This window comes from Brachyistius frenatus, unplaced genomic scaffold (assembly GCF_029030835.1).
Source record: "Brachyistius frenatus isolate BFR_SWC_R1_liver_20210118 unplaced genomic scaffold, ASM2903083v1 Contig_4, whole genome shotgun sequence".
NCBI lineage: Eukaryota > Metazoa > Chordata > Actinopteri > Embiotocidae > Brachyistius > Brachyistius frenatus.
This window is the reverse complement of record NW_027210603.1, coordinates 5911586-5931276: the sequence shown is the minus strand read 5'-3', so window position 1 is coordinate 5931276 and position 19691 is coordinate 5911586. Positions and strand designations below refer to the sequence as shown.

At 41.6% G+C, this 19691-nt stretch overlaps 1 protein-coding gene across 1 annotated transcript in view; it reads left to right on the top strand.

Annotated features, from left to right (window-relative positions):
- The window catches only part of adamts9 (ADAM metallopeptidase with thrombospondin type 1 motif, 9), a 42720-nt gene that overhangs the window by 16650 nt on the left and 6379 nt on the right, over nt 1-19691 (top strand). Inside the window, exons 22-30 of the mRNA XM_069712675.1 lie at nt 561-722; nt 2409-2528; nt 5536-5643; nt 5727-5894; nt 7827-8075; nt 10156-10317; nt 10543-10719; nt 15613-15783; nt 17681-17857. Of these exons, the coding sequence (XP_069568776.1) occupies nt 561-722; nt 2409-2528; nt 5536-5643; nt 5727-5894; nt 7827-8075; nt 10156-10317; nt 10543-10719; nt 15613-15783; nt 17681-17857 (1494 nt within the window). The remainder of the gene's footprint in view (nt 1-560; nt 723-2408; nt 2529-5535; nt 5644-5726; nt 5895-7826; nt 8076-10155; nt 10318-10542; nt 10720-15612; nt 15784-17680; nt 17858-19691) is intronic.

The window sequence follows — 19691 nt, the reverse complement described above, 5'->3', positions numbered from 1 at the left end:
ATGAGGCTTGTGCATGTGTATCTGTGCAGAAGGCATCCTTGTGTTAATGTAGCAAGGTTTACTCAATGTAAAAAAACATTTAAAAAAAGACTCTTGTGTAAATACTGTAGTTTTAAGCCAGCAGTGATCTGGGCCAAATCTGAAAACCCAGGGTTGATTGTGCATGTCTCAGCTTTAGGAGAGTTCCTCCCCTCCTTCCATTACAAATGAGTGTTGGGAAAGTGGTGATTGCAGGGTTAGATCGTTCTTAACTGCTGCACAGTTTACACATGGTAGAGCAAGGAGCTTGCAAAGCTGTGGGCTGCATTCCAGGAATTTTTCAGATCTCCCGTGTGGTGCTGCCAAAACACTTACAGTGTACTGTATACATATGGACTGTACTCACACATAAATAAACACACTCGCCCTGTTTTCTGGTCCCATTTGATTTGCTTTGAAATCTGTATATCCTGCTTTACACAACACCAAGAGATCTGCTGTGAACTTGAATTAGGCTCAATGCTGGTGGCAACCACTGTTAATATACTATAGCTATATAACCTGAAATGTGTATTTTCCAGTGTCTCGTGACATGCGGGAAAGGCTACAAGCACCGTCAGACGTGGTGTCAGTTTGGCGAAGACCGTCTCGATGATCGCTTTTGCGGCTCCTCTAAACCTGAGTCAGTGCAGACGTGCCAGCAGCGGGAGTGTGCCTCTTGGCAGGTCGGACCATGGGGACAGGTGAGTTACCCCTATGTTTATGTTATGTGTAGTAGGCAGAAGACACTACTGTATTATACCAGGTTGTCAAAGATTTGTAAGGTAATAAAAGGGTTAGTGGTGATGCAGTGGTTTGTCTAATTGATAGACAATAAATAATCAAATTACCTAAACTCAATGTTACAATTAATGATTTTAATTTATTGAGCATTCAATAGTTAGAACTATGGAGCCCCTGGGAGGTCACAGCTGGAATTGTAATGGGGAATACTATGTTTCACATTCCTTCTGATCCAAATGAAGATTTGGTGTGTTGCTCCAGCACAGTTATAATAGACTGCCAGTTAAGGGAAACACTCCTAAGATACTGTAGACAGGAGAGATGATGTGACACTTTTCTCAGACAGTATCCAGCTGCTGTTTGTGAGCACAGCTGCAGCTGCTCTGCCTGGTTGTGACAGGTGAAGTTGTGGTTATCATTGTGACTATTGCTGCTGCTGGGGTTCAGTCTATAGTGATATGGATGTCTGGCTGTTATTGTTTGAATCTGTGGTGCTTCAATGACAAATGTGTTGCCAACAAAACACAGGAATTCAGGAATACACACACAGCCGTAAACGTAACAACCACAGCCTGCAATGGCTACAACCACAGTGGCAGCTGTATCAGCCTAGGTCTGCAGTCATGATCACAGATACAGTCCGTCTCGGCAGCAGTGAACCAGCTCCTCTTATTTTCTTTTTACATGCAAATGCACAGACTTATTACCAGCAAAATTGGGTCAGTCAGAAATTCATAACGTTGATTAATCAATTTGTTGGATTAATTGCACTCCAGCAGATCTGGACATGAGTGGAAGAACTGCTGCTCTTTCCAGGACATTTAATACAATATTCCAGTTATCTTGATCATCAGCCTCTGCTTTCACACAGTATATTCAATAAAGAAGTCAACCCAGTTGATGGGAAAGCACCTCAGCAGTCTGCGTTTGCTGTTATTTCTCCCCAGATGTAAACCATGGGAAGAACACAGATAAGCTAAGCTCATAATTTAGCACTGACCCTTTCTCTTCTGTGTAGACACACAGAGCACCTCTTCCAAAACAACGAAGTACCTTTTTCTCATAGCTTTAGTAAATATAAAAAGCAGCTCTGGACAATGTATAGCCGTGTTCCTCTACAAAGCATTTAATAGGGTCTTGCATACAGTTCTTAGCGTGTCTCATTTGTGTCTGTGCAAAGAGAACTGAACACCCAAAAATTTTAGATATTTTTGCACCCCCAACCCCCCACCCATCAGAGGATATGTGCATGTTAAGGTATATTTGAAGTTGTTTAATGAAGCGTGGTCAAATGGTTGCTGAAGTTGCCGCCACACAAGTTTGACCCTGTTTCAGTGAAGGCAGTGAGCCAGAAGAAAAGTGCGGGGTAGTACCCTTTGACTTAACTACACCAGTGAAATGTATACGAGCTTCCTCATGTATTTGATCTTTAAGACTCGTATCTGTAAAAAGCCTCTTTTTGCTAAGGCTCGCTCAAAGTTTTTTTTAATTTTTTTATTTGTTTGTGTGGGAGTTGCATTATTGGCTCCAGTGAACCATCTGTTCTGCTTGCCTTCCTTGTCTCTTTCTGAGCTTTCTCTTTGGCTCACCGTTGCTAATGTTTCCCCATCACTCCTCCTTTTTTATTTCTCTCTCTTTGAACCCAGTGTACTACCTCTTGTGGGCCAGGCTACCAGATGCGAGCAGTAAAGTGTGTGGTCGGCTCTTATGGTGCTGTTATGGATGACACTGAATGTAACGCTGCCACCCGACCCACTGACACCCAGGTAAGAATGTGTTATCTTTTTAATTTCTTGCTGCACAATCTCTTTCTCTCCTGCTTGCTGTGAGAGCAGTTGTTGTTCCATGGTTGAATTTCAAGAAGGAGAAAAGCATCCATGTTCGCATGTTCACTGACACAGATAAACACACATTTCATTTCAACCTGGTCTTAATAAAGCTATCTGATCTGATCTGGTGAGGGGAAAGTTATACTGGACTCCCTATCCTCACATAGAGACACACAACTCTCAGATGGGATCCCTCCAAGCTCATATGTTATTTGAATGTTAATCTTAGTATCATTAAGACACTTTCAGTGTAGCAGATGCCATGTTTGTCTTAAGCCTGGGACACACCTAAAGAGTAGCTGAAACCTACAAAGACTTGTGACTTTTTCCACCAATTTGCATAGATTTTAGTCTTCAACAGCCGGGAAGAGAAACACACCTTATGACTGAATGAGTACACTAGACAACACACTGAATGACTAGGCAATAACTACTGGATGTTCTAGAAGTGGACTCCCAACCCGTAAATCCATCCTCATACCAAAACAAACAAGGACAGCAACAAATATCAAACATAAAATAAAGTGGCAGCAACTAGATCTGAAGAGATGAGAGTCTTTACATATCACACACTACATGATTTGTATCTGTTAACCTCTAACATCAGCTGACCCAGACTCCGAAGTGGTGTAATCAGGCGATGCATTCAAATCTTATTCATATTTGTCCCAGCAAACGTTATGTGTGTCTCTGCCTTTATAGTTATTCAGGAACGGCCTGAGACATGTTGTTAAAGCACTACAGCAGAGTTTGATCCAAAGCTCCACTCCAAAACTTTAAATCTGATCACTGGTTGTCTCAATACCCTAATTTTACTTGAGAGTGTTATAGAAGATAATGTAGTGGTATCACAAATAAGGATGATATAATTTTGATTTGTTTCATTAATTTTTCAGTTTCATCTCATGAATACTCAGAGATTACTTGCAGTGCAGGTATAGCTTTTATAACTAATGTGTTTTCTAGCTAGTGTTAGGGCCACAACAAAACATTTGGCCCAACTGTGCGACCACCAACATACAAAAAGGATGCCATACCTGAGGACCTGCAACAAACATCATCAAAATTTAACCCAAACGATAGGAGTGTGGAGGCTGGCCAAAAAGAACAAAAGGATGGGGAGATTCCTTGTAGCCACGCAATGTGCCGTTGGACCCACAGTTTCCCTCCTTAAACTAACCGAGATAAACTAACAAACCAAAACTCAAAAATAGGACTGCAGGACCTCTATCCTCAGTAGAAAGAAAAAAGCACAAATGAAAGCAAATGATCGAGAGAGAACTCTTTCTCCTCGACACTCCCTTCAATGGGCTCAAAGGGAGGGCAACTACACATTACAGAAACACCTGAGGAGAGAAAGAAAAGAACACATGGAGGGAGCGTGCAGCACTAATCTCACCAAGACTACATGAACTGTATATTATCAATTCACTGCCATCACAACTTCATCTTTTCTTATTGGTAATGTTGAATGGAATACCATAACTTTTGTTTATTAATTTAGCTAGGTGAGTGATAAATGGACCAACTTAACTGTAACTCCAACCCATTCAATGGAAGTCTGCACATATTCACTCTCAGCCTTCATTTCAAAACAGCCGTTTTAAATTCTAATTTGAAAAAAAATTCACAAATAATGGATGTCACCCTGATTGATAATAACTAATATTTAAAGCAGACTGGTTGAAAGTCATGCCATATTTTTTTTAATTTTTGGATTCTATCTCCTCCCACCTGTAATGCAGACTGACAAGGTGATGTTGGATAATTTCACTCTCTCAGGTTAATTGTTCACAGTGTCTCTTTGGATATCTGTATTTCAAGTGTTACACACATGCAAAGTGACACAGAAACACCAAAGAAACTTACAGTATTTTGAGCTGAATGAGAGTTTTGTTTGGTCAGCATGGGGCGTAAACCCATTTCATAGGGCTGAGCATGCAGACTCAGGATGAGGCCCCCCTCTAGTCGCAGCAGCTCTTAATTCCGGTGCTTGGGCCGGCAGAGACCGGTGACCAGTGACCCTGAAGCAGTCGCCCCACCTCGTTGTGATTCTAACCAGCCAGCCATGAAGTGGGCCACCAGGCCGCTAGTCCCACCACCACCACCCACCACCAAAGCAGGGTTTAAAAATGAGGGGCTGATAGATGGATGGATGTTTGAGTTGAAGGAGGATGGAAGAGATTCTTTGCTTGACTTTTTCGCACAGGTATTAGAGAACTATAATTTTTAAAAGCTCTAAAGCTGTAGTAACCATCGCAAAATGCGAGTACGACAGGAAGTGAGCGTAGAGCAACTTTAAGCGCTGCCCCTATTTGTTTCTTTTCAGAGGCAGAGTGTGGAATTTGTAGTCTACTCAGTGCCTCTGTGACCTGATTAAGGCCCTCATTCCTAAAGACAGGGGGTCAGAGGGCACCAGAGGGCATGAGGGAAAAAAGAGGAAAGGGCGGAAGGTGAGGGACAAGAGGGTGGATTAGGGGTGGAGTTTACAACCACGCCAGCATGGGCATTGGGGCCCTGAATACCACTCCACTATGACCTGTTATGACAGGGATCAGGGCTTTATGCTGAGTGGCTTACTGCCACAATCCATAGTTTGAACTGACGGGGCGGACCCTGTTAATGTTGTTTTGATAAGGTGGGGGGAAAGGGTTGATGGGAAACATAACTACTCTCAAATGTAGAGCTTAAGGAATATAGTTTAAGTTGTTAATGACTGTCACATGTCAGAAGAGCTATCTCTGATATTCATGGTATTTTGTGGTCAGGGACAGATGTTGTTACAGTATATTCATTTTGTTAATCACTGCATGAATGGGTGTGTGTGTGTGTGTGTGTGTGTGTGTGTGTGTGTGTGTGTGTGTGTGTGTGTGTGTGTGTGTGTGTGTGTGTGTGTGTGTGTGTGTGTGTGTGTGTGTGTGTGTGTGTGTCGCTTCTTCCACAGGACTGTGAAATGGCCCAGTGTCCCAGCAGCCACCCTGTTCCCCCAGGGACCAAAGTCCCTTCCCACCAGGGCCACAAAACCCAGTGGCGGTTTGGCTCCTGGACCCAGGTTGGTTGCCTTGTCACATTTTCAATTTGTTTGTCTATTAGTTGGTATCCAGCACCTTAACTTTTTTTTCCTCTGCACAACAGTGTAGTGCCAGCTGTGGCAAAGGGACAAGGATGCGCTACGTTAGTTGCCGTGACAACCAGGGTGGTGTAGCAGAGGAGTCGGCATGCGCCCACCTACCAAAACCCCCTGCCAGGGAAGTGTGCTCGGTAGTGGCTTGTGGACAGTGGAAAGTGCTGGAATGGACAGTGGTAAGAAAACCAGCAGGCATCATAATGTATTCAGTTACATATGACCCAGCGGTTAATTATTATCTGAAAATGTTAAGCTGCTGCAACAACATTTCCATAAACTCGCCCAGTGTTGTAGAGGAGTTTCAAATCAGTGAAAATTTGGAAACGAATTTTCCTATTGAATTAATAATTATTTCTTCACAGACAGCATTATTTATCAACCTAAATTTTGTCATTAATGCTGCCATGCAGATGTTTTTCTTCCTGCAGGATTTATTTGTTTCAGCGTATGTTAGTTTAATTTTCACTTACACTGACAGTCAAAGTCTGCACACGCTATGTAGATGTTAGTGTGAATGCGGATGTGGAGACAGGATAGCAGTTGGAATGCAAGTATGGATCGAGGCCTGGAGGAGGGCTACAGTGAGGCTAAGGAGGGAGAGTGTGTGTGTGTGTGTGTGTGTGTGTGTGTGTGTGTGTGTGTGTGTGTGTGTGTGTGTGTGTGTGTGTGTGTGTGTGTGTGTGTGTGTGTGTGAGAGAGAGAGAGAGAGAGGAATTGGGAGAGAGGCGCAAGTTTCTCGAGCTGGGAGATACAAGGGGCTGAAGTGAAGGGGTTCCAGTCTTTTTTACAGATGTTTCTCATCACAGTCCTGGTGATACAGTACAGTCAGACTACAGGTCTGGTCACCATACACATACACAGGACACACACAAACACACATCCATGCACGCACACACATGTACAACCAAGCCAAAGGCACTCATTGACCCCCGGAAGGAACTAATTTAACCCAAGGCTAGAGAAGATTTCAGAGGCCTATCCTATCCTATCCTAGTCACACACACACACACACACACACACACACACACACACACACACACACACACACACACACACACACACACACACACACACACACACACACACACACACACACAAAACACAGTACTAGATTTTAGAACCCAAAACAAACACTGAAACAACACTCCAATATGACAGATTTTTGTTATTGTCAGGGTCTATACAGTTTACAGTGTGTTGTCTGACAGCTTCATTTAGTATCGCATCTTGTGCATCAACTCCATGTATTTAAAACTGTCTTACAGAATCTCTAATCATGTGAAACACTGTGACCAAGCTGTGTAAACTTCTGGATAGTGTAATGCCAGGCCTAGTTTTTGAGTAGACGGCTGTTGCATAAGTATAATAGATCACCTTATGCAAAACAGAAAGTGGCCTCTACCAGGGAGGAGCTGAGGGAGATGCCATTAGTACTTGGTAGAAGATCTGCCTTGTGTTATTTTCCTAAAGAAAATGCACTTGAGGCCTTCAAGGACATACTACATTGTCAGCCAGTACCACAGCCTGCTGAAGTGGAACGAAAGCTATGTCTGTATCTTCATACACCAAGCCAAGCCTGTGTTAAGTTGGTGTTGGACCTTTTGTATGGATGAGCCTTGTCATGGTTATTGTTTTTGAAATTTCTGTGCAGATTTTCCACTTTGGTGGCACCAACATTACAACTTTACGTAGATGACATAGTTCTATTGTGCATCTCTGTTTTGGCCTCCAGGAAGAAAATTACTTACCAAAGTGGCAGTTTGTTGCCCCCGGTGAAATGTTTTTAGTATCTTGGCATTTTGAGATCTACAGTCGGTTGTAAGCAGCAGCTACAGTCTTTCAGGCTTTCTTCCAGACCATCGTGTGGCAAAGAGAGCTGAACCTCGAGTTGAAACTCTTTATTTTCATGTCAAGTGTCATTTGTGGTCACAAACCTTGAGTAGCAAGAGATACAATAAAATCAGAATGAAAAGGTGTCTGAGGAAAAGGAATAAAGGAAGGCAAAAAAGTGAGATAAAGATAGAATACAATGAAAAGAAAGAAAATAGCAGAACCTTTTGTTTGACAGCATTTGAATTTCTTCCCACACTATGTGTTTGTGTTTTCAGTGCTCAGTAACCTGTGGACAGGGAAAGACGACACGACAGGTGCTGTGTGTCAACTTCAGTGACCAGGAAGTGAATGCTAGTGAGTGCGACCCAGATGATCGTCCTACCACCGAGCAGGACTGTGCTATGTCTCAATGCCCGTCCCGCTCCAGTGAGTCCCGACCTTTACCGTCCTCACCAAACACCAGCGCCAGGAACAACCTGCCCCGTAGCCAATCCCACCAGTGGCGGACTGGACCCTGGGGCGCGGTGAGGCATCTTACACACAAAATCATAACAACACACTGGTTAGCCAACCATTTATCTGAGGCCTGACATTTCAAATTTTCACAGAATCCTTCAGTCAATTGTCAACTTGTCAAGTTGTCCACACCTGGAACTATTTTAAGGCTCTTCTTTACACAATTTTACCTGTTTATCTGTTTCTTTGATCAGTGAGCTGACAGTACTGACCTTCTCCCTGGTCTCTTTGTAATCCACTCCAGTGTTGCAACACTTAATTTCATACTGTCACCGTCCATATTGAGCTCTTGCATTAAATGTAGGCCTGTATTTATTGAACAAACACACAATTAAACACTGACACATTATTAAAAGAGTAGTTTTCTATTTTAGGAAATCATCAATATCACTTTCATGTCTATATGGTAAATATGAAGCAGTAGCTAATTTGTTTTGTAAATGGATTGAACAAATGGTACATGTTAGTACGTTAGTTTAAAGGTCCTTGCAGACAAATATTGTTACCTTTGGCTAAAGCCAGGCGAGGCTGCTGTACCATGTTTCCAAATATTAACAAAGCTAAGTTAACTATCATCTGGCTGTAGCTTCATACTTACCATGCAGACATACGGATGAATAAATCCTTATTTGTCTCACCACAAGAGAGCAAGTAAGCATAGTTCTAAAAATGTCATACTGTTCTTTTAAGGTGTCCGAACTTAATTTCTGCTCATGATAACCAGTATTCTTTGCATTCATCTTGTTGTAGCATAGTTTAAATACTAAATTTAAATAGAAAATTCAGCTATTTCTTCTAACAGACTGTGAATCTGTATGTTCTTAGTGCAATTTTTTTTGTAGCCTGATACAGACCTTGATTAAGTGAGACTTGGTTCCACTAGCCAGGCACTCTTAAGATGAGACTTTAGCCATTTGGATGTTACAGCCAACCCCACCCCATGGATTTCTTTCTCTGTATTGTTGAACTGTTTTCTTTTTAAATCTGGATAAGTGACAACCTCAGAACAAAAATAACTTTGGCCTTTGAATAATTCTGGGAAGTGGTTAAAGCTATTTCTGGTGACTCTTCCTTCCTCTGGCCTGAGAATATGGACTTTAATATAGCACTGCGAATGTTCAGTAGTTTGATGTAAAACGTCTCTCAGTATTGTCTGAATTTGTATGGAGGCTTTGTGTGTATATGATACTGTATATACCTCACAGAACACATAGATCCATTAACTGTAAAACTCAGCTTTCTCTGTGGATGTTCACTCAGTGTTGATAATAAATGTAGTCAATTGAAGCTCTACACACCTCAGCGTGTGCTCTATTGACTGGGAAAGCTGAGGTTTTCCTCTGTTTTCTTGCTTCCTGAGTCATGCCAGCATTGCCCACATGTGCCAGGATGGACTGCATGCGAGCCCCTGACACCTAACCCCCAGACCTTTAGGTTCCCTCTCTCCTTGTGGCAGCCAGATGTAATTGTTTACAGAAAGCTAAATACAGGAAAGGTTATTTTTCATCAGGAAGCTACCAGTATTGATCATATACTCTAATGTTGGCAGCTATTGTAAACCCAACAACACAACATGTTGCCGTCTATCACGACTGCGCTCATATTTTAGGATGCCATTTTTTCTGGAAGAAATGTAATGAGATGCAGTAAAAGTAAAGACAACAAGGTTTTATGTTGTTGTTGAGAAGCATCTAGAGCGCCCCCTGGCTACTCAGACAGTTCAATTAGCCTGTATTTCTTCAGGCCAACAACGACATCACTGTACTCATCATAGGATGTTGCTGGTGTTAAAATAAACTTAAAATGTAGCAGCTGCTTCCCAGAGACACCAAATAAATTGCTTACATTGACTGACATACACATAAAAACTGGTGAACTTTCCTTTTAAAATGCATATTGTATGCATTGAACCAAATATGATGAACTACTGTCTGTTTCCAAATGAAATGTAAATATATTTATATATATATATATATATATATATATATATATGTGTGTATATATATATGTATACATATATTTGCAAATACATACCGAGCATTTGTTTGGGAGCTTTTCTTTTGACAGTGTGCACTCTTTTGTCTCTAGTGCTCCAGCACATGTGCAGGTGGCTTCCAGCGGCGTGTAGTAGTGTGCCAGGATGAGAACGGCTACCCTGCCAACAGCTGTGAGGATCGCAGCCGACCCAACGAGCAACGATCCTGTGAGTCAGGGCCGTGTCCACAGTGGATCTATGGCAACTGGGGAGAGGTAAGAGAGACACCATGTCACCTTGTTGTGGCTCTACTGCAGTCTCTTTGGCAGATACTGGTCTCGCTTAGAAAGAAAACTCCAAACTCTGGGATTATCATTGAAAATTCCTTAGATATTGTCTATTTTCACAGAAAAAATTCCACCAGTATTTTCTACAAACTTGAAACCCTTTTCCTCATACTCTTCTGTAAAACACAACATCTTCTCTCCTGCTGTCTTCAGTGCACTAAGCCATGTGGCGGTGGAATAAAGACAAGGCTGGTGGTGTGTCAGCGTCCAAACGGCGAGCGTTTCAACGATCTAAGCTGCGAGATCCACGACAAGCCGCCAGATCGCGAGCAGTGCAATACTCAGCCGTGCCCGTCTAGCCCGCACTGGAGCACAGACCCATGGAGCTCGGTACGCTCATAAAAAATACTCTATACCTTGTTTTTCAACCTCACTTATTTTCAAATACCTGTAGTCTTAATGCTTTTACAAATGTTCTAAAGGGGCAGGATGACTATGGTGCTTTTAGCAGTGGAGGTATTACACTCCTGCTGCTTTACTTTTACCTTTAACCCCCTCCATTTCCTGCTCCCTCTCTGGTGCCTGCGATCAGTCAACGTTTCCTCAAGACATTCGGAAAGTTAATTTCTGTTGCACTTGAATGGCAAAGACACACTCACTTGCAATATGCCAACAAAAAAAAAAAAGTACAACATCACAAAATACTTCAGTGACAGCTGTAACCATAAGAATATTATATTTTGTCAGTCCTAGTTACCATCAAACTGTTGTTGAGCCTTGTGTTAGTTTTTGAAAAAAATTCAGGATCACTTTGTATCACAATCAAAGTTAGTTTTGTAAAATATTGTTTTTAAAGATAATTTATTAAGATATTTTTTTTCCTTTTTATCTCTTGTATATAGCATTAACTTTAAAAAAAAAAAAAAAGTCATTTATTTTGTGTCTTAGCTCTTTGTATTCGCACATTTAGCCAATCATTGTTCATATACAAATACTGATGAATGTTTTTGTATATCAGGAATATACAATATGATACCTTGTTCTTTTATTATCCAAAGAATAGCCCATAATCTCCAAATATGCGGTGCAACACACTATAGTCGAGGTTCTGTTTTGAACATTTAAAGCACCGACTTCCATAGGACTGTATCTGGGCTGTGTACTACATCTTTGTACTATATCTTTGAAATGGCTATTGTATCAAGAATTCAATTTGTCTCAAGGCACATGTGGTTTTTAGAGAAGTTACTAATCTTATGGAGACACTTTATTTTACAGTTTATGTATTTAGCACCTGCCATTAAACCGTGGTGTTGCCCCATAATGTCATAGGCACCGGAGCAACAAACATATGTTAACTCAAAAGTGCCTGAAACGTCCAGTATCACCCGTAAACACCAACAAACAGCAGCTATACTAACACTGTGAAATGAAGTGTCTCACTGAGTTTGTGGTAGTTAGAACTAATAGCCATTTTATTCCAGTTTGGCGGAGAGTTTGGACCCCAATTTTCCTTAGTGTGGCCAAAACAATAGTTTGAAAGCTCTGTGCTTCAAAGGTGCTTGATATGAGTGTATTTATATTGTGTTAGTTAATGTTTGCTTTGTACAGTAAGTACTAGGAGTTGCTAAATATGCTATGCTATGCTCAACAATACCTCACTTAAAACAAAACACAACTCAACTAGCCATTAAACAATTACAACATACACTACAGTGGTGCTTTGGCCAAACAAGAGAGATAGAAGATATACATATTAAACATCACATTTTTGGTTGGTTAGGTGTTTATTGTGGCACATTGTTAACTGATGCTGCCTCTTCTGTACTTTTTTTTTTTTTTTTTTTATTTCTTTCCATGAGCAGTTTGTGCACTGGTCAGGTCGATCAGCTAAATGCAAAGTGTATCACAGATTTGATGAAACAATGTTGAACTGTCTTTGATTGTCCATCAAACAACTTGCTTAACCTTTAAGAGAATGGGGCTGTAAATTGTCGTACATGTGATACCTGTGACCACAGGGGAAGTTAATGGTGTTTTGTATCCAGAGCTCTCACTCTGAGCCAACCTAATGTGTCTACCTCAGTCTCTGTTATGATTGCCCCCCTGCCGTATCTTTCTCTCCCTTGCACTGGAGGGATTTTGGCTGGCTAAGATTAAGCATGAGTTGTTTAGGCTACCCAGTGCAGTTGATGGCCCTAAACACAGATCTGAGGGGCGTGTGTGTGTGTCATCTCCCACCTTGTAATGCTTACAACTGATCCAGAATCTGTGGTTAGGGGCAACTTTTGCCTGCAGCCCACCCAGTTGACTCCTCCTGGTCATAAATGTATGTACTGACATCACACCTTATTTTAAGGGCCTGTTAACACAGCAGTGAATATATTTTATACCACACATCATTTACTAATGAGAACTATTGCTTGTAATGACTCCCATGTGTGACTGTAAGGCAGCGTACAAATCAAATCTAGGTTGAATCAGTCAATCAGTAGAACACAATATTAACACATAATAGTGAATTATCCTAGTATTCCTGTTTAGTTTCATATTTCAGTCTTAGCAATTTGACTCCTTGTGGTCAACCTCTGTGCAAATAGCAGTGTAGCACAACCACCATATCAACAGGCTCTTGAAATAAGTATAATGTATGTCTCTTATTCACAAATGGCAGTATTAGTCTATGTTTCAAGAAGATTTCTGTATATTTATGTAATTACTTGTATTTATTGTTCATTCATTATAATGTTATGTCAATATTTAATTTTTTTTATGGATTTGTTGGATTTCTGTTCATTTCCAGAAAAGGTTACGATTAAAGTGAAGTAGAGGTACTATCAAAGGCTTTTTTTCATTCTTACTCAATCAAAGCATTGTTTTGATGCAGCGACCCAGCCGAGGTCACTGTGAATTAAGGGAAGGGGAAACTTAAGCTTGCACGCCACTGTTTGGTTAAAAAAAAGGCAGAGACAGAGATAACCACTCCAAGTACCGGCTTTTAACAACATTCATTAATGCTAATAGCCTTGTTGCTTGCAACATCGTACTCCTGCTGCTAAGCCCTGCATTGAAATGCTTAACTCCGCATCACTCAAGCTTCATGGTAATTAGTGTGTTTGTGGATACGGATGTGGACTGTATCATATAGTACTTTACCTTTGGCTGTGGCTAAAAGATTTATGTAGCATAAAGCAAGCTGCCTCCCTGCTCGTCTATTCAGTGGGGTGTTTTCCCTGAATGAAAGCAGACAAGTCACCGAACAATATCCCTGTTATTTTACGCAGTCAGGGCCTCTGTTGACCTCTTTCAGCAACCCATGTTTTTACCGTCCGTGTCAGTTCAAAGCCGTCTCCATCAAGGTAAATCTTTGTCCTGTGTGACAGTGCCTCAGTATACTTCCTAATGCATTTACTATGCTCATTCACTCTTAATGCATACCCAGGCTTTTTCTTGGATGCTTGGTGACGTGTGTTCGGCTATGAGGTTGCTAGGACCCTTTGCCCCTTTCCGTCAGGCCCCTCTGCTGTGGTCTAAAGCTGGTTGGTGACAGCGTACCATTGTGGGGGCCGCTGACAGTAACTCGAATAAGAGGAGGCGTCAGCAAGACAATGCAGTGGTGTATTGGCGGGTCAAGGGTCACGTTTGATCTGCGTAGGGGCCCCTTCTCAGGTCATCCCATCAGCACAGGCAGACTTCTGGGAAATTGCCTGTGATCTAGGTTTAAAAAACAAAACAAAAATTGTGTTCAATAGAATTCCCAAACACTGCGCTGACATTGGAGGGAGGGGGGGGGGGAGGGGCGTCACTCCATATAGTGCAGACCAAAGCATTGCTTCTGTGGATGGATGTTTGTCTGAAACGCCAAAGATGGCAAACATCCTTTGAACTGTTTAGGTGTCAGTTCAAATAGATCAGATTTCTTATTGGCTTTGTGAAAATTTGCAAGCAGCATTACTCTTACCTAAATAAAATTATTTTCCATTTTTATTATGTGACAAAGTAGAAATGTTTAAGGATTTGTGTTAGTGTAATGGATAAAGTAAAATAACTTGTGGGTAAAGTTAATGAACCCAGCATTGTTATCTTTATTTGACCCGTTTGTACCAAATCCCAAGGTGTTCTGAGGGCATCTCAGCAGAGTGCACCAGCACAAAAGCCCTTGTAAATATGTGTGGAAGAATGCCTTGGACTGTAAATGTCTACTTTAATGATCTGAACCTTTTACTGGAAAGCCCAATTCCCCCTGTAATTACCCACTTACTTCACAGTGCACCTAAAACAATTGTTTATTGCATTCATGTCAGCCAATTACATTAAAAATACTGTTTCTGTTGGTACAGTCAGTGGTACCCCAGTTACCTATTATAAAAACCATAAAGTCACCCATATGTGATCATGAGTGCATTTCCAAGAAGAAACACACAAAGCACACACAAAGTCAGTGTCATTTTTATTCAACTTTAAGCACAACATCCTCAAAACAATCACACAATGCTGATATTCTTTATGTCATGAGGAAATAGCAAAACTTAATCTTTGTCTTTATTGATTTAATAATTCAGTCAACACTCTACAGACAACACAATTGCAATAAATCTAGTACATTACAGATTCAACTGGGATTGAGGTTTGCCTGTATTAATAAAGGGTAATAAGCATTTTCGTAGACCCTCATTTCATGAGCCCTCCTACATTTCCTCCTCCCTGAATGAGGTGAGAGGTCACGGCGTGTTCCTGTCCAGTACAGTCCCTTGCTGGTCAGGACAGAACCACACGCTGGGCCATGTACTCGTTCAACTCTGAGCTTGTCGCTTCCCATCCATCCCCACATGCAACGCCCCCTTTGATTATCCGAGCACAGTCCAGCCCTGCTCCACTCCCTCATGTAACGCCGCTGTGTGTGTGTGTGTGTGTGTGTGTGTGTGTGTGTGTGTGTGTGTGTGTGTGTGTGTGTGTGTGTGTGTGTGTGTGTGTGTGTGTGTGTGTGCGCGCCTGTCAAACCGAGTTAGACTTCCAGTAACTCGGTGAACCCGGAGGTGAAACAAACTGCTGCCGGGGTGACTGGGAACGCTTTCCTATTGGACAATCTACCCACATGTAACTGGGTCTCATTTGTTTCTTTTGAGTCAATAAAAGATCAACCAGTTCATCATAAGATTGAACAAATTAACCCTCCTCCTTTAAAAAAAAGAAACAAACACATCTGAATTTCATCGGTTGAGACTTTTTAACACAAAACATAACTTTATATCTTCTCTTTACCGCCTTCTTTCCATCTTGCAGTGCTCAGCCTCCTGTGGGAGAGGTGTCAAATCCCGTAATGTGAGCTGCGTGACCGGGTCCGGCCGTCCTGTCACGGAGGAAAACTGCCAGCACCTGTCCCCCAAACCCAGCAGGCAGAGGCGCTGCCGAGGTGGACGATGCCCCAAGTGGAAGACTGGCATCTGGGGAGAGGTAGGACCCTGTGGCCCTGCCATAAAACACTCCTTCATGTTTTGTTTTTGATTGTTCTCACGCTGCCAGACATGTTGGCTTCTTTTCTCTCATTCCACTTTAATGCTTACCAGCTTGTTGCCAAATGACTCCATATGTGTGAAAAATGTGCAGCTGAACCTCACTGTGTTTATGCACCATGCCACTCCACTAACTAAGGCACGGTGCTTTTACACAACACATGGCGGTTTGACGGCGTTGCAGCTCTGGCTTGAGGCAGCAAAAAACAGAGTTGGTGTATGCCGGAGCTGTAACACAGTACAGTAAGTGGGACAGCAGGAGGAATGTGCACCCTGCTCCTCCAGAATAAATCAACCCCTCTCATCTCTCTTCCTCTGGCCCTCACCTTCCTCTCCTCTTTGTCTCTTTTATCCTCTCCCTCATTGTTGCCTTTCCTAATTGATCACTTTTTCTTCCAACCACACTATCTTCTGTTTTTTTTGTCTCTGTCTTTTGCCTCCAATGGGAACCACATGTTGGCCATCTTCTGTGAATGCGCTACCAGAGGCAATTCTCTCACGTCATCATGCCAGACGTACTCACAAAGTGCACCTGGGCTGCTGGACAACCTGCCTTGTGCTTCTCTCTTTTTTTCTTTTCCTCCTGGTGTCTGTCTCTTGCTCTCTTCTTTTTTTTTTTATCTCATCCCACCGATCCAAGCACAGAGACACATCTATGCTCCATATACGTCAGAGAGGATGTGTGTCGACTCTAAACAGCTGTGGAGAAGGACGCATGCCACGAGTAAAAACATACTCAACACGAGGCTCTTAGTCAAGTACAGCATGATGCATCAGGCTGCCTGAGGGGTTCAACAGCTTCAGGTTACATATGAATGGAAATGGAAATGTCAAATGTTGCAGATCATGTGTTTTTATGGATTCATGTAGAAACTCCAGGACACAGAAAAAAATAATTAATCCGTCTTATTTTTTTTATCACAATGCACCACAAAAATCCCTCCTTCACCTCATTTGTATATGAATAATGTGTGATTATTTCATGCAATCCAACAGCCTTACATTAACATCAGTGCAGTGTGAGTTTATTTTGAGGTAACAGTATCTGTTTGAAAGAAGACAAGTCAAACATGATTGTAAAATATCACCTCAAAAAGCATCAAATACAAAGCTTAAAGCTGAATCAGTAAAATTATGTGCGTTATTTCGTGTGATTGTTTCAGTCATGGGTTAACGGCCTGAATAGACCTGACAGATTATAAAACACATTCTTCAGCCCTCGCTCTTTCTTTTGGTTCTCCGTAGAAATGTGTTCTGGATTACAGCATAAAAGACATGCTTTCATTTCAAACATTTCTGTAGTAAAGTAGAAACAGACTGACAAACCGGCTGCTTTTCCAGGCTCCAACTTCAATTTCTTCACATCTCTGTAAAACCGTTATTAAATATGAACCATACAGCTAAAATATGAACAGTGAGACCTGGTTGCAGTTACCCTAAAGTTATACATTAAAAAACAAACAAATGAAATGCCAATAGACATCATTCTTTTGTCAGTTAAATGAAAAAAAAAACACTTATTTTATAAACATTTTATTTAGTAGCGATTGACTATATATTCAAATAATCAATGATAAGTCAAAAAAAAAATCAAAGACAAAGGGGGACAAAGTGACCTCTAAAATACAACTCAGAGGCCAGTATGAATTATAATAGAATAGAATGGAACAGGTATTAGTTTTTGTCAAGTAGCCCACATAAAAATAAAATAGTTAAAAGATTAAGGTCATTAAACTCACTACGCTTCTTTGTTACAGTGTTAGACACAAAGTAAAACAATAAACGGAGTAATAAAGTTTGAGTGGACTTTTCAAAGCTCTTACCTGCCCTGCTTTCAGTGTTCAGCATCATGCGGCGACGGCGTCCAGCGACGGGAGGTGTTCTGCCAGGTTGGAGACCGACGGAGCCCGCAGGGGACCGGCTGTCCTCAGCGCTCCCGCCCGGCGTCCAGCCAGAGCTGCCGGCTCGCTGACTGTCCCTCCCGTTACCGGTGGAGAGAAGGGGACTGGCAGACGGTAAGCCCGAGGAGGCTCTGTCTGCCTGCACGGATAAACACTGCAACGTGTGTGCTGAGACAAGTAGTTTTTTTGTGTGCTCTGTCTGCCTCACTCGGCCGTGGATAAATTTGCTCTGTCATATCTGGTGAAGTATGAGAGTCGCTGTTTCCGTCGGAGGCGCTGCTGTCTGTAAGCAGGGCGCGGGATGGGAGGGGTGTGGGGGGGCTGCACGCCTCTGATGAAAATCAGATGATGCCTTCCCCCCCCCCCCAATCAAGCCGAAGCCTACTTCCTGACATTAGAATCTGGATGAGTCTGGTTGAAATGTTGGAAAATTCACACCTGTGTGGTATAATTGTTCATTATCCAAAACATTTATGAGCACACTAGCCTATATGTTGCAACTTAAAGCAAGTGAAGCCAGAGCTAAAGGTGCATAATGTGAGATTTAAGACCCCTCTTGTAACACCACTTTGTATGTTAAGAGGCAACTGTGAGTCTGTAGTGTCAGTCTGCACTCAGAGTTTCGGTACTTTGGTTCAATATTGAATATTTTCATTCTGCCTTGAGTTTAGTAGTTTGCTTTTTTGTTTAAAAGATAGAAAAGATTGTTAGAGTGTGCAGACCTAGTAGTGGGGCTCAGTTAAAAATGGCAATCATCAGGTGTGTAGTACCATTTTATAAAGGAGTGGAGCACATCTGTGACACGCAAACAACCGCACACATAGTTGTGGCTTGTTTGTAAGACTGTGTAACCACTGTGGAGGAAAGTTTACATACATTTGTCAGTGAAGTAGCCTTGACTTTTTAATCGCTTTAATTTAATAAAGTAAACAATGTCTATTTTGAACATTTGTTCTGGATTACTACACAACACGTTCCTGCAAATATTTTACAATAAAAGCCCACAGGAAGTGCTGAGTTTGTATTAAAACATGATGCTGTAACTTCAACAGGGGAAACAGTAGCATTCGAAAAGAGCCTTCTAGTTGCCAACGTGGATCAATCGATACGCTTTAAATGTCAATATAACAACTTTTCCGTTTGTTTTTATTGGCTCTCTTGAATAATTTAATTTAAAGATTATTGGATTTTCAAGCACTCAAAAAAAACATAAATAGGCCTACAGTTTAGCTAGATCAAGAGCACTGTGAACCTTTTATTTCCTTACTTGAAGTAAAAACGTATTGATGCATCATTTTGGTTCGCTCCAGCAGCATTATGGTGATCGGTTAAGCCTAAAGTTAGTTATTGACGACATTTGTAATATTTTTTGTTTTTGTTGTCATTAGCTGCAATCAAGATCTGTTTTGAATTGTTCGCCTAAGGTCAGCACCTCTGGTTTGTTTGCTACAATAAATTACCGCAGTTTGGTAGATAGCGCAATGATGAGCTCCAGCGCGTTACATGCAGCTATTCTATATGGTCTAAACTGCATATTAACAGACAGCTAAAAAACAAACCTAACACGGTCACTAATGTTGTACAATTGTACAATGTTAGTTTAGTATCAAACTTCATTATTTTACGAGCTGTCTCCAGTGGTGGAAAGCAACACCAAAGTTAACTCTTGTTTTCCATCTGTTTTGTCAAGAGTTTCAGCCATTGTTGCATTTACTGTTCCTGGAGGCTGGAGGCTACAGATACTTTCTGGTTATTAGAGCACGTAGCTGCAGGAGTTTCTTCTATACTGTCTTAATGTGATGTTGAATCTGGGTCAGTGAGCAGCAACAAATGCCTTTCTGAAAGGAGAGTCTAATTAGTCTAGAGAAGTGTTTGGAGGTCCCTGCTTTAGTGTCCCAATTAACAGCTGGATGTAATTAAAACAGTTTAACTGGCAAGGGTTAACATG